Raw genomic sequence first — 14,914 nt, forward strand, 5'->3', positions numbered from 1 at the left:
TGAAAAACACCAAAAGAAAGATGCCGAGGGTCCCTGCTCATCTGCGTGAACGTGCCTTAGGCATGCCGCAAGGAGGCATGAGGACTGCAGATGTGGCCAGGTCAATAAATTGCAATGTCTGTACTGTGAGACGCCTAAGACAGTGGCAGACCACATGTAACAACACCTGCACAGGATCGGTTCATCCGAACATCACACCTGCGGGACAGGTACAGGATGGCAACAACAACTGCCCGAGTTACAGCAGGAATGCCCAATCCCTCCATCAGTGCTCAGACTGTCTGCAATAGGCGGAGAGAGGCTGGACTGAGGGCTTGTAGGCCTGTTGTAAGGCAGGTCCTCAGCAGACATCACCGGCAACAATGTTGCCTTTGGGCACAAACCCCCCGTTGCTGTACCAGACAGGACTGGCAAAAACTGCTCTTCACTGACGAGTTGCGGTTTTGTCTCACCAGGGGTGATGGTCGGATTCGCGTTTATCGTCAAAGGAATGAGCCTTACACTGAGGCCTGTACTCTGGAGGTGGAGGGTCCGTATGGTGGAGGGTCAGTTATGATCTGGGGTGGTGTGTCACAGCATCATTGGACTGAGCTTGTTGTCATTGCAGATAATCTCAATGCTGTGCGTTTCAGGGAAGACATCCTCCTCCCTCACGTGGTACCCTTCCTGCAGGCTCATCCTGACGGGACCCTCCAGCATGACAATGCCACCAGCCATACTGCGCGTGATTTCCTGCAAGACAGGAATGTCAGTGATCTGCCATGGCCAGTGAAAAGCCCGGATCTCAATCCCATTGAGCACGTCCGGGACCTGTTGGATCGGAGGGTGAGGGCTAGGGCCATTCCCCCCAGAAATGTCCGGGAACTTGCAGGTGCCTTGGTGGAAGAGTGGGTTAACATCTCACGGCAAGAACTGGCAAATCTGATGCAGTCCATGAGGAGGAGATGCACTGCAGTACTTAATGCAGTTGGTGGCCACACCAGATACTGACTGTTACTTTTGATTTTGACCCCCCCTTTGTTCAGGGACACAATATTCCATTTCTGTTGGTCACATGTCTGTGGAACTTGTTCAGTTTATGTCTCAGTTGTTGAATCTTGTTATGTTCATACACATATTTACACATGTTAAGTTTGCTGAGAATAAACGCAGTTGACATTGAGAGGACGTTTCTTTTTCTGCTGACTTTACATTATGGCCTTTCTCTTGCATTTCAAAGATGATGGTACAAAAAAACATAAAAGAACGGTTGTTTTTTTCTTTGTATTATCTTTTACCAGATATATACTGTGTGATATTCTACTACATTCCTTTCACATTTCCATAAACGTGAAAGTGTTTCCTTTCAAATGGTACAAAGAATATGCATATCCTTGCTTCAGGGCCTGAGCTACTGTCACGCCCTGACCTTAGTTATCTATGTTTTCTTTATTATTTTGGTTAGGTCAGGGTGTGACGAGGGTGGGTATGCTTGTTTTGTATTGTCTAGGGTTTTTGTATGTCATGGGGTGTTTGTAAGTCTAGGCATATGTAGGTCTATGGTGGCCTGAATTGGTTCCCAATCAGAGGCAGCTGTTTATCGTTGTCTCTGATTGGGGACCATATTTAGGTTGCCATTTTCCCTTGGGTATTTGTGGGTTCTTGTCTATGTCTTGTCTATGCCTGTTCAGCACTCTTTGTATAGCGGTTCGGTTTTTTGTTTTGTTCAGTGTTCATTCTTATAATAAAGAGAATGTACGCATACCACGCTGCGCCTTGGTCTCCTCCCTACGACGGCCGTGACAGCTACAGGCAGTTAGATTTGGGTATGTCATTTTAGGTGAAAATTGAAGAAATGGGCTAATCCTTAAGAGGTTTTAAGGTGGTTCTTCAATACTTGTTGGATGCTAATTTGTTGACTGTCGAGCTGTTTAATTATACTGTGATATTGTCACACATGATCATCTGATCCAGGTAGGAATTTTCCAAATAACAGCCAAGTGACTGTTGTGATAGCGCATGCAATGCAACAACAGTCCAAGTGCTGGACAAAAGGTGTCTTATTAGCAGTGGTGGAAAAAGTACTCAATTGTCATACTTGAGTAAAAGTAAAGATACCTTTAATAGAAAATAACTCAAGTAAAAGTGAAAGTCACCCAGTAAATAAACAATTTAAAGGCAATGTTACCAAATACTAATTGAGGGTATGGGAACGTTTGACCCCATGGGAATGTGATGAAAGAAATAAAAGCTGAAATAAATCATCCTCTCTACTATTATTCTGACATTTCACATTCTTAAAATAAAGTGGTGATCCTAATTGACCTAAGACAGGGAATTTTTTACTTGGATTAAATGTCAGGAATTGTGAAAAACTGAGTTTAAATGTATTTGGCTAAGGTGTATGTAAACTTCCGACTTCAACTGTATATATAGTACATGTGCTCTGTAGGACATGATAGAGAGAGGCGTGGTCTGTAGGACAGGACAGAGAGAGGCATGGTCTGTAGGACAGGACAGAGAGGGAGGCCTGGTCTGTAGGACAGGATAGAGGCGTGGTCTGTAGGACAGGATAGAGAGAAAGGCGTGGTCTGTAGGACAGGATAGAGAGGGAGGCCTGGTCTGTAGGACAGGATAGAGGCGTGGTCTGTAGGACAGGATAGAGAGAGAGGCCTGGTTTGTAGGACAGGATAGAGGCGTGGTCTGTAGGACAGGATAGAGAGGGAGGCCTGGTCTGTAGGACAGGATAGAGAGAGAGGCGTGGTTTGTAGGACAGGATAGAGAGAGGCATGGTTTGTAGGACAGGATGGAGAGAGAGGCCTGGTCTGTAGGAGAGGATGGAGAGAGAGGCCTGGTCTGTAGGACAGGATAGAGAGAGGTGTGGTCTGTAGGATAGGATAGAGAGAGGTGTGGTTTGTAGGACAGGATAGAGAGAGGCGTGGTCTATATAGGACAGGATAGAGAGAGGCGTGGTCTGTATAGGACAGGATGGAGAGAGAGAGAAAGAGGCATGCTCTTTGGGACATTTCCTGAAGCGTGACAGATTATCTCTGACAGACAGCAGAAAGTTTTTTTCCATGATAACGTGATAGCCTTATACTCTCATGTTGATGATAATAATGTCACAACCCCCGTTTTTGACTGAGCGGTGGTGGAATGTCCCTTTTTTAATAAACAGTGAAGTATTGCATTGAGTGCTATTTTAGTGTGGCCGCTTCGAACAACGTATTATGCAAAGAGACCCCAGAGGGCCATATTTATAGCACTTACAGGCTTTGTCCCAAATGTAACCCTATTCTCTACATAGTGCACTACTTTTGACCAGGGCTGCACCCTATTCCCTATAAAGTGCACTACTTTTGACCAGAGTACTATGGTCCCTGGTCAAAAGTAGTGCACTTTATAGGGAAAAAGGTGTCATTTGGGACATTGACACAGTCTAGTCTCAGACCTGAAACCATTGAAATACAGTAACAGTATTGGGCAGTTCAATCTTTGCAGCTTTACCTTTCTCTTCATCAAAAGTATAGATTTGCACTGTTCAAATACAGTAGAACATTCTGTGAATGCTATAGAGTTCTTTGAAGAGTAGCGTAAGGCTTTGTGGAGAGGTCCCTTAAAATCTTGACCTAACCTGTTAGATGTAAACGCCCCAATTTCGAAAGTGAGTATACACCTCAACAATTTATAGCTATTTTTACCAGAAAGGTGAGATTTTATTCTGTTTTGGAGTATGCAGCATTCCTAGTTATTGTTGATGGCCCTCTCATTACCTTTGGGTATGTCTATTTAGGCGAAAATCTACATTTTGCCATCATCATCCAAGGTATGTCAAAACTACATAATATACAAAGTGATATGTTCCATACTTGTTGATTATAAACGCTTATTACATAAAAAGGTGCTATGTTACTATTCTTACTAGTTATGTTGAAATAATCTAAACCCAAATGACAGGCCGTATTAAAAAAGTTGTGAAACGAGAGGTATTCTGTTGTCTTGAGACCTCTCATAGGAAGCGGTTTAAACAAATACAGTACTTTAATCATCAGTTGCTTACACTAGGTTCACCCTTTAAATCAAATCAAATGTATGTTTGTATGTTATTACAGTTAGTTGATGCTTTTGATACACTGTATGACCCTGTTGAAGGTTGTGAGTGGATTGTTTCATAAAGGAACAAGATGAACGTGGGTGTTATCACGGGTTGATATTTCAGTCAGAGTCCACTGTGAAGGGAAACCTTGCAGAGTAGGCATACAGCTCAGGCTTCCTCCTCCTTCTCCTCATCCTCCTCCTCCTCCAGCTCCTCCTCCTTCTCCTCCTCCTCCAGCTCCTCCTCCTCCAGCTCCTCCTCCTCCTCCACCTCCTCCTCCTTCTCCTCATCCTCCTCCTCCTCCTTCTCCAGCTTTTTCTCCAGCTCCTCCTCCTTCCATCTTCCTAAGAACTCTCTCCAGCTGTTAAATGACCCACTGAGTATGACTTTTGGGCTTGGTGTTAGATTTGAATATATTCTCCTACTGTTAGACCTACATATCTCACTTGTTGATCTCTAAGCAGGACTAGGCCTGTCAAATTATTCCAAAATAATCTATTAGGATTTTGACAAATGTCTGACCTGACACTCTATCAGTGTCTACATAACAACTTCTGACCTGCTCACAGCATCCTAACAGATGTTCTTCTTTGTCCCTTCTGTCAGGGTAGAAATGAAGCTTCTAGCGGCCATAGCAGTGGTGCTCCTCCTGGTGGTGGCGGAGAGCATGGTGGCCAGAGGCGCATCCAGGAGGACCAAGAGGGAACTGATGAGCCCGCTGCACATGGGGGGAATCAGGGACCCGTTTGGGTCGTACTGCGAGCAGCGGGGTGGCTGCTGCCCGGGTCGTGAGGATCAGTGTACGGTGCCCTACCTGGACACCATCTGTTACTGTGACCTGTTCTGTAACCGCACCGTCTCCGACTGCTGCCCTGACTTCTGGGGCCACTGTCTGGGCATCTCACCCCCTTTCATTGGTAAGTGAGAGGGTGTGTGTGGGGAGGAGGGTGTGAGGCGGCGGGTGGGGGGGGTCGTATGGTGTGTGTATGGGTCTGCCACTTAGGATTCAAACAGAAAGGCCCAGTACAGTGGCAGACCTGTAGAGTAGCCAAAGTATACAGGTCTTACACTGAGTGGCTAGTATGGGACTACTGAATGAATGACAACTACCAACTGCTAATCCTACGCACAGGAAAAGTTATGTGTTCAACTGTCACAGTACATTAGGTAGGAGGTCCCATTGGCCTGTGAAACCTTAGCACACTGTGGTAAAATAAAATGTTATTTGTCACATGCTTCACAAACAACAGGTGTAGACTAACAGGGAAGTGCTTACGGACGCTTCCCAAAAATGCAGAAAGAAAAATTAACTCTATTAACTCAAAGAATAAATACACATGAGTAACGATAACTTGGCTATATACACAGGGGACCAGTACCGAGTCGATGTGCAGGGGTACGAGGTAATTAAGGTAGATGTGTACATATAGGTATGGATAAAGTGACTAGTTAACAGGATAGACAATAGACAGTAGCAGCAGTGTATGTGATGAGTCAAAAGAGATTAGCGCAACAAGGGTTCACTGGTTCACTTTCTCTGCTTTCACAGTATAAACATGCTTCACATACACTATAACTCTGCTAGTTGTTGTGGAGGTGTAAAATGTTCTGCTGGCAGCAGGGCCCAACCTGAGAAGAGACCAGGAACTACAGTAGTCTTCTTATTTGTCTGAGACAGAGGGAGGGGGGAGGTCAGGAGAAAGGATGCACACTATGCAGAGAGAGGGAGAGATAGGCGACGGGAACGGGACAGGAGGTAGGGAGAGGTCGAGGTAGGTATGTGCTCGCTAGATGACAGGGAGGTTGCGTTTCCCAAAAGAGATTAACACACCTTAGCCTATGGGAGATGGGGGAAAGAGAAAGGAGTGCCACCTTAATTTCTCACTCTCTACCTCACTTGCTCTTTCCCATCTCTCAGCTCACCTTCTCAGAGAGCAGCTCAGACAGCTGAGAAATTAAGGTGTCACTCCTTTCTCTTTCCCCCAGGTAGGATAAATTCCAAAACCTATTCATTCAAATCAAGACAAATCATACACTCACCCCCCTTTTGACCTCCTCCTTTTCTGCAGCAACAAGTGATCCAGGTCAACAGCATCAATGTAACAGTATAGCTTCCGTCCCTCTCCTCGCCACGAAGCATCGTTACCCATCGCGCCACAAAAGCTGCGGCTCTTGCAGAGCAAGGGGAACAACTACTTCAATGTCTCAGAGCGAGTGACGTCACCGATTGAAACGCTATTAGCGCGCACCACAGATAACTAGCTAGCCATTTCACATCGGTTACACTAGTTCCCACTCCACAGAACTATTAGCTTAAGGGTTAGGTTTAGGGTTAGGTTCACCTCTCCTAGGTCCAACACAGAACCATTAGCTGACGTTAAGGATTAGGGTTCGGTTTAGGTTCACCTCTCCTAGTTCCCACTCCACAGAACCACTATGGAGTAGTGATGGAGTTAAGAAGAGTTTATCGATACACTCGTGAGTTAATATACTGTAAGAAACATAATTAAAAAATCCCCATCAAAATCCATTCAGTTTAAGCTAGAGATATCTATTTTTTATATGGGCTGCGTCTCAATCCACCACATCTGCCGATGTCGGCCCACCGTATCTGCAGCTATGGCTGTGTTTGTCAGACTATGAGACATCCTGAAAATTGTTCTTCTCACGAAAACGTCTATAGTGTCATGGGACTCGTCTGAAGTCGGTAACGCTGATGTGCCAACTGTCTGTACTGTAGCGTCCGAAACCATGTAGGCTACAAACCAATATTTGAATCTACGTGCCACGGGACTCGTCTGGAGGTAACCCATACAAATGAATGGAAGTATGGAGGTCGTTTTGTGCCAACAAAAATAAAGGGTTAAATATGTGTCCCAAAAAAATACAATATTTTCTGAGCTTTCTTATGTCTCCTAGATATAGGACAGACACTTCAAAACCCTTTGTTAACTCTCTCACTACACCACAAAGCCAGGGTGTTACTGTTAACTCTCTCACTACACACCTCACAGCCAGGGTGTTACTGTTAACTCTCTCACTACACACCTCACAGCCAGGGTGTTACTGTTAACTCTCTCACTACACACCTCACAGCCAGGGTGTTACTGTTAACTCTCTCACTACACACCTCACAGCCAGGCTGTTACTGTTAACTCTCTCACTACACACCTCACAGCCAGGATGTTACTGTTAACTCTCTCACTACACACCTCACAGCCAGGATGTTACTGTTAACTCTGTCACTACACACCTCACAGCCAGGGTGTTACTGTTAACTCTCTCACTACACACCTCACAGCCAGGCTGTTACTGTTAACTCTCTCACTACACACCTCACAGCCAGGGTGTTACTGTTAACTCTCTCACTACACACCTCACAGCCAGGCTGTTACTGTTAACTCTCTCACTACACACCTCACAGCCAGGGTGTTACTGTTAACTCTCTCACTACACACCTCACAGCCAGGGTGTTACTGTTAACTCTCTCACTACACACCTCACAGCCAGGCTGTTACTGTTAACTCTCTCACTACACACCTCACAGCCAGGATGTTACTGTTAACTCTCTCACTACACACCTCACAGCCAGGCTGTTACTGTTAACTCTCTCACTACACACCTCACAGCCAGGCTGTTACTGTTAACTCTCTCACTACACACCTCACAGCCAGGGTGTTACTGTTAACTCTCTCACTACACACCTCACAGCCAGGATGTTACTGTTAACTCTCTCACTACACACCTCACAGCCAGGCTGTTACTGTTAACTCTCTCACTACACACCTCACAGCCAGGATGTTACTGTTAACTCTCTCACTACACACCTCACAGCCAGGGTGTTACTGTTAACTCTCTCACTACACACCTCACAGCCAGGGTGTTACTGTTAACTCTCTGACTACACACCTCACAGCCAGGGTGTTACTGTTAACTCTCTCACTACACACCTCACAGCCAGGGTGTTACTGTTAACTCTCTCACTACACACCTCACAGCCAGGGTGTTACTGTTAACTCTCTCACTACACACCTCACAGCCAGGGTGTTACTGTTAACTCTCTCACTACACACCTCACAGCCAGGGTGTTACTGTTAACTCTCTCACTACACACCTCACAGCCAGGATGTTACTGTTAACTCTCTCACTACACACCTCACAGCCAGGCTGTTACTGTTAACTCTCTCACTACACACCTCACAGCCAGGATGTTACTGTTAACTCTCTCACTACACCTCACAGCCAGGATGTTACTGTTAACTCTCTCACTACACACCTCACAGCCAGGCTGTTACTGTTAACTCTCTCACTACACACCTCACAGCCAGGATGTTACTGTTAACTCTCTCACTACACCTCACAGCCAGGATGTTACTGTTAACTCTCTCACTACACACCTCACAGCCAGGGTGTTACTGTTAACTCTCTCACTACACACCTCACAGCCAGGGTGTTACTGTTAACTCTCTCACTACACACCTCACAGCCAGGGTGTTACTGTTAACTCTCTCACTACACACCTCACAGCCAGGCTGTTACTGTTAACTCTCTCACTACACACCTCACAGCCAGGGTGTTACTGTTAACTCTCTCACTACACACCTCACAGCCAGGGTGTTACTGTTAACTCTCTTACTACACACCTCACAGCCAGGGTGTTACTGTTAACTCTCTCACTACACACTGTGTGTGGGTGTGTGTTTGTGGACACGTGGGTGCCTGCATGGCCGGTAGCTTGGGTGCTTTCCCTCTCCTGCTGGCGTTTGAGCACGCCTGTGTGTGCCCCTGATGCCTGCGTGCCTTTGTGTGTCTGTGTGTCTGTGTCTGGAGTGTGTAGTGTAAATGAGCCATGGTATCACCATCTTAAAACAATTCCATATGTTAGCACCCCCCCCCCCCCCCCCCCCCCCAACGGCTTAAACTTTTAGAGGTAATCAGACAGACAGACAGACAGACAGACAGACAGACAGCTAGCTGAAGGAGGAGTAGCTGCTGGAGTGTTACTGTGTTACTACCATAAATCACACAGCAGTCTCCTGCAGGGCACGGGCCAACACAGTGTTAGCTTCTGACCCTTCTCCTACACAAGGGGAGTGTTAGAGGGAAGAGGTCAGCAGAGATGGTGTAGATATCTGTCCCAGTCAGTCCAGGACTTCAACTGAACATTGGAATGACCCTGTAAACCTTTGAAAATGACAAAAGACATTGGAAAGGAAATAGTGCTGAGAAAACTTTGAAAAAAGGACCATGAGGATAATACATGGATTATACATTTTTGATTCAAACTCCATGGAATGTCTAATCCTATACTGATGAGGTCTAGATGGAATTTAAATTGACCCCACCCCCGGAGGCCACACGGGTGTGTGTGGTTTTGTCTTTGCCCAGTGAGGGGTGGGATGTCTGAGGTAGAGTGGCGCCCCTGTCCCCTGGAACCCCCTGGAGGTGGCAGGGTTTTCATTAAGTGTGTGTGTAATTAAGCTTGTTAAGGCATGATGAGGACCTGTTAGCCCTGGGAAACAGAGGACAGAAGCCAACAGGACATTCCAACAGAAGATTACTGCAGCTCAGGGTTCCCCAGACCCCACACAGTACTACACCTCACAGCCAGGATGTTACTGTTAACTCTCTCACTACACACCTCACAGCCAGGGTGTCACTGTTAACTCTCTCACTACACACCTCACAGCCAGGGTGTTACTGTTAACTCTGTCACTACACACCTCACAGCCAGGCTGTTACTGTTAACTCTCTGACTACACACCTCACAGCCAGGGTGTTACTGTTAACTCTCTCACTACACACCTCACAGCCAGGATGTTACTGTTAACTCTCTGACTACACACCTCACAGCCAGGGTGTTACTGTTAACTCTCTGACTACACACCTCACAGCCAGGGTGTTACTGTTAACTCTCTCACTACACACCTCACAGCCAGGGTGTTACTGTTAACTCTCTCACTACACACCTCACAGCCAGGGTGTTACTGTTAACTCTCTCACTACACACCTCACAGCCAGGGTGTTACTGTTAACTCTCTCACTACACACCTCACAGCCAGGATGTTACTGTTAACTCTCTCACTACACACCTCACAGCCAGGGTGTTACTGTTAACTCTCTCACTACACACCTCACAGCCAGGATGTTACTGTTAACTCTCTCACTACACACCTCACAGCCAGGGTGTTACTGTTAACTCTCTCACTACACACCTCACAGCCAGGGTGTTACTGTTAACTCTCTCACTACACACCTCACAGCCAGGATGTTACTGTTAACTCTCTCACTACACACCTCACAGCCAGGGTGTTACTGTTAACTCTCTCACTACACACCTCACAGCCAGGATGTTACTGTTAACTCTCTGACTACACACCTCACAGCCAGGGTGTTACTGTTAACTCTCTCACTACACACCTCACAGCCAGGGTGTTACTGTTAACTCTCTCACTACACACCTCACAGCCAGGGTGTTACTGTTAACTCTCTCACTACACACCTCACAGCCAGGCTGTTACTGTTAACTCTCTCACTACACACCTCACAGCCAGGGTGTTACTGTTAACTCTCTCACTACACACCTCACAGCCAGGGTGTTACTGTTAACTCTCTCACTACACACCTCACAGCCAGGGTGTTACTGTTAACTCTCTCACTACACACCTCACAGCCAGGGTGTTACTGTTAACTCTCTTACTACACACCTCACAGCCAGGGTGTTACTGTTAACTCTCTCACTACACACCTCACAGCCAGGGTGTTACTGTTAACTCTCTCACTACACACCTCACAGCCAGGGTGTTACTGTTAACTCTCTCACTACACACCTCACAGCCAGGCTGTTACTGTTAACTCTCTCACTACACACCTCACAGCCAGGGTGTTACTGTTAACTCTCTCACTACACACCTCACAGCCAGGCTGGTAGCTTGGGTGCTTTCCCTCTCCCGCTGGCGTTTCAGCATGCCCGTGTGTGCCCCTCATGCCTGCGTGCCTTTGTGTGTCTGGAGTGTGAAGTGTGTGTCTGTGTCTGGAGTGTGTGTCTGTGTCTGGAGTGTAGAGTGTGTGTCTGTGTCTGGAGTGTAGAGTGTGTGTCTGTGTCTGGAGTGTGGAGTGTGTGTCTGTGTCTGGAGTGTAGAGTGTGTGTCTGTGTCTGGAGTGTAGAGTGTGTGTCTGTGTCTGGAGTGTAGAGTGTGTGTCTGTGTCTGGACTGTAGAGTGTGTGTCTGTGTCTGGACTGTAGAGTGTGTGTCTGTGTCTGGAGTGTGGAGTGTGTGTCTGTGTCTGGAGTGTAGAGTGTGTGTCTGTGTCTGGAGTGTAGAGTGTGTGTCTGTGTCTGGACTGTAGAGTGTGTGTCTGTGTCTGGACTGTAGAGTGTGTGTCTGGAGTGTGGACTGTAGAGTGTGTGTCTGGAGTGTGGAGTGTAGAGTGTGTGTCTGGAGTGTGGAGTGTGTGTCTGTGTCTGGAGTGTAGAGTGTGTGTCTGTGCCTGGAGTGTGGAGTGTGTGTCTGTGTCTGGAGTGTGGAGTGTGTGTCTGTGTCTGGAGTGTAGAGTGTGTGTCTGTGTCTGGAGTGTAGAGTGTGTGTCTGTGTCTGGAGTGTAGAGTGTGGGTCTGTGTCTATGTCTGTGTCTGGAGTGTAGAGTGTGTGTCTGTGCCTGGAGTGTATGTGTCTGTGCCTGGAGTGTAGAGTGTGTGTCTGTGTCTGGAGTGTAGAGTGTGTGTCTGTGTCTGGAGTGTAGAGTGTGTGTCTGTGTCTGGAGTGTAGAGTGTGTGTCTGTGTCTGGAGTGTAGAGTGTGTGTCTGTGCCTGGAGTGTAGAGTGTGTGTCTGTGTCTGGAGTGTAGAGTGTGGGTCTGTGCCTGGAGTGTAGAGTGTGTGTCTGTGTCTGGAGTGTAGAGTGTGTGTCTGTGCCTGGAGTGTGTGTCTGTGCCTGGAGTGTGTGTCTGTGCCTGGAGTGTATGTGTCTGTGTCTGGAGTGTAGAGTGTGTGTCTGTGTCTGGAGTGTAGAGTGTGTCTGTTTGGAGTGTCTGCGTCTGTGTCTATAGTGTAGAGTGTGTGTCTGTGTCTGGAGTGTAGAGTGTGTGTCTGTGCCTGGAGTGTAGAGTGTGTCTGTTTGGAGTGTCTGCGTCTGTGTCTATAGTGTGGAGTGTGTGTCTGTGTGTGTCTGCAGTGTGGAGTGTGTGTCTGTGTGTGTGTCTGGAGTGTGTCTGTGTGTGTGTGTCTGTGAAAATGTATCCACTCACTACTAAAATTAAATTTTAAAAAGTGTGTGTGTTTGTAGTGTGTAATGTAGAGTGTGTCTCTGTAGTGTAGTGTAGAGTGTGTGTGTGTGTATACATGGGAGTGTTGTGAGAAGATATAGTGGAGGAATCTGTATGAGTCAGCCTCTCAGATATTCCGCCACAACTGGACCAAAAAGTTATCATTAATGTGATCCTATCGGCTGTCAGCATCTTTTTGAATTTCCTCCCTTTGTTTCCTTCCAGGCACCTGTGAAAGAAACAGCCACAAATTCCTCTCAGGACAAACATACAAAGAGAACTGCAACTTATGGTACGTGTCTCTAACCTCTTCCTCTCTTTTCTCCCTGTACAGTGCATTCAGAAAGTATTCAGACCCCTAAAACAGAAATACCTTCTTTAAATAAGTATTCAGACCCTTTGCTATGAGACTCAAAATTGAGCTCAGGTGCATCCTGTTTCCATTGATCATCCTTGAGATGTTTCTACAACTTGATTGGAGTCTACCTGTGGTAAATTCAATTGATGTGGACATGATTTGGAAAGGCACACACCTGTCTATATAAGGTCCCACAGTTGACAGTGCATGTCAAAGCAAAAACCAAGCCATGAGGTTGAAGTAATTGTCCGTAGAGCTCCGAGACAGGATTATGTCAAAGCACAGATCTGGGGAAGGGTGCAAAACATTTCTGCAGCATTGAAGGACCCCAAGAACACAGTGGCCTCCATCATTCTTAAACGGAAGAAGCTTGGAACCACCAAGACTCTTTCTAGATCTGGCCGCCCGGCCAAACTGAGCAATCGGGAGAGAAGGGCCTTGGTCAGGGAGGTGACCAAGAACCCGATGGTCACTCTTCCAGAAGGACAACCATCTCTGCAGCACTCCACCAATCAGGCCTTTATGGTAGAGTGGCCAGACAGAAGCCACTCCTCAGTAAAAGGCACATGACAGCCCGCTTGGAGTTTGCCAAAAGGCATCTAAACACTCTGGTCTGATGAAACCAAGAATGCCAAGCGTCACGTCTGGAGGAAACCTGGCACCATCCCTACGGGGAAGCATGGTGGTGGCAGCATCATGCTGTGGGGATGTTTTTCAGCAGCAGTCAGGATGATGAAAAGATGAATGGATCAAAGTACAGAGAGATCCTTGATGAAAACCTACTCCAGAGCGCCCAGGACCTCAGACTGGGGCGATGGTTCACCTTCCAACAGGACAATGACCTTAAGCACACAGCCAAGACAACGCAGGAGTGGCTTCGGGACAAGTCTCTGAATGTCTTTCAGTGGCCCAGCCAGACCCCGGACTTGAACCCAATCGAACATCTCTGGAGAGACCTGAAAATAGCTGTGCAGCAATGCTCCCCATCCAGCCTGGCAGAGCTTGAGAGGATCTGCAGAGAAGAATGGGAGAAACTCCCCAAATACAGGTGTGGCAAGCTTGTAGCGTCATACCCAAGAAGACTCAATACTATAATCGCTGCCAAAGGTGCTTCAACAAAGTATTGACTAAAGGGTCTGAATACTTATGTGATATTTAAGTTTTTTATTTGTTATAAATTAGCAACAATTTCTAAAAACCTGTTTTTGCTTCGTCAGTATGGGTAATTGTGTGTAGATTGAGGGGGGAAAAAACGAATTTTAGAATAAGACTGTAAGGTAACAAAATGTGGAAAAAGTCAACGGGTCTGAGTACTTTCCTAAGGCACTGTATATCTCTGTCTCTACCTCTCCCCTCTCACTCCCTTTCTTTACATCTCTCTGTCCAAACAGTGATCACTCCTTCAAACACTTTGATCTGATGACGTGACCTTTCTGGTTGTACCACAGACAGACCCACATTATCCATGGAGAGTTTTGGGAACCCATTCATTTGGTTTAATGTAGCTATCGCCTTCATGAAATTAAAGAGTCTTGCATCTTATCAAACAAGCAGCAGAAGAAAAGCAACAGCTACATATGGTTGCACATCACCCTGCAAAACAACACTGCGCATTTGGCAACGTTGGGAAACATTGCACAATATTGGGTAACAGTGGGCCTTTTGGGGCTAGGGACAGGGGTAGGATGGGTTACCTCTACAAGGGCTAGATGGGAACAACACATTCAAATCCCCAGCAACTCTCCTCCTCTTCTCCTCCCTTCCTCCATCTGTTCCTCTCCTTCTGCTCTCCCAGTGTTGAGGAGTAGTGAACTACATGTAGTAGTTCAGAAGCTTGGTGATAGTTATACAGATACTAATGCCAGCTAAACTACAGTAACACCCCAGCTAGGATTTAGTTAACCAGTACAGGCTAAACTACAGTAGCATCCCAGTTAGGGTTTAGTTCATTAATATAGGATAAACTACAGTAACATCCCAGTTAGGGTTTAGTTAACTAATACAGGCTAAACTACAGTAGCATCCCAGTTAGGATTTAGTTAACTAATACAGGCTAAACTACAGTAGCATCCCAGTTAGGATTTAGTTAACTAATACAGGCTAAACTACAGTAGCATCCCAGTTAGGATTTAGTTAACTAATACAGGCTAAACTACAGTAGCATCCCAGTTAGGATTTAGTTAACTAATACAGGCTAAACTACAGTAGCATCCCAGTT

General features: G+C 46.4%; 1 protein-coding gene across 3 annotated transcripts in view; it reads left to right on the forward strand.

Moving 5' to 3' along the window:
* The window catches only part of LOC120027452 (tubulointerstitial nephritis antigen-like), a 65,366-nt gene that overhangs the window by 4,632 nt on the left and 45,820 nt on the right, over positions 1 to 14,914 (forward strand). For 2 of the 3 annotated variants that reach the window (XM_038972392.1, XM_038972390.1), the window contains exons 2-3: positions 4,682 to 4,992; positions 12,564 to 12,630. In XM_038972392.1, coding sequence (XP_038828320.1) covers positions 4,689 to 4,992; positions 12,564 to 12,630 — 371 coding nt within the window. In that variant the 5' untranslated portion in view covers positions 4,682 to 4,688. The remainder of the gene's footprint in view (positions 1 to 4,681; positions 4,993 to 12,563; positions 12,631 to 14,914) is intronic. The other variant, XM_038972391.1, reaches the window with a different exon arrangement.

Source organism: Salvelinus namaycush, chromosome 32, assembly GCF_016432855.1.
Source record: "Salvelinus namaycush isolate Seneca chromosome 32, SaNama_1.0, whole genome shotgun sequence".
NCBI lineage: Eukaryota > Metazoa > Chordata > Actinopteri > Salmoniformes > Salmonidae > Salvelinus > Salvelinus namaycush.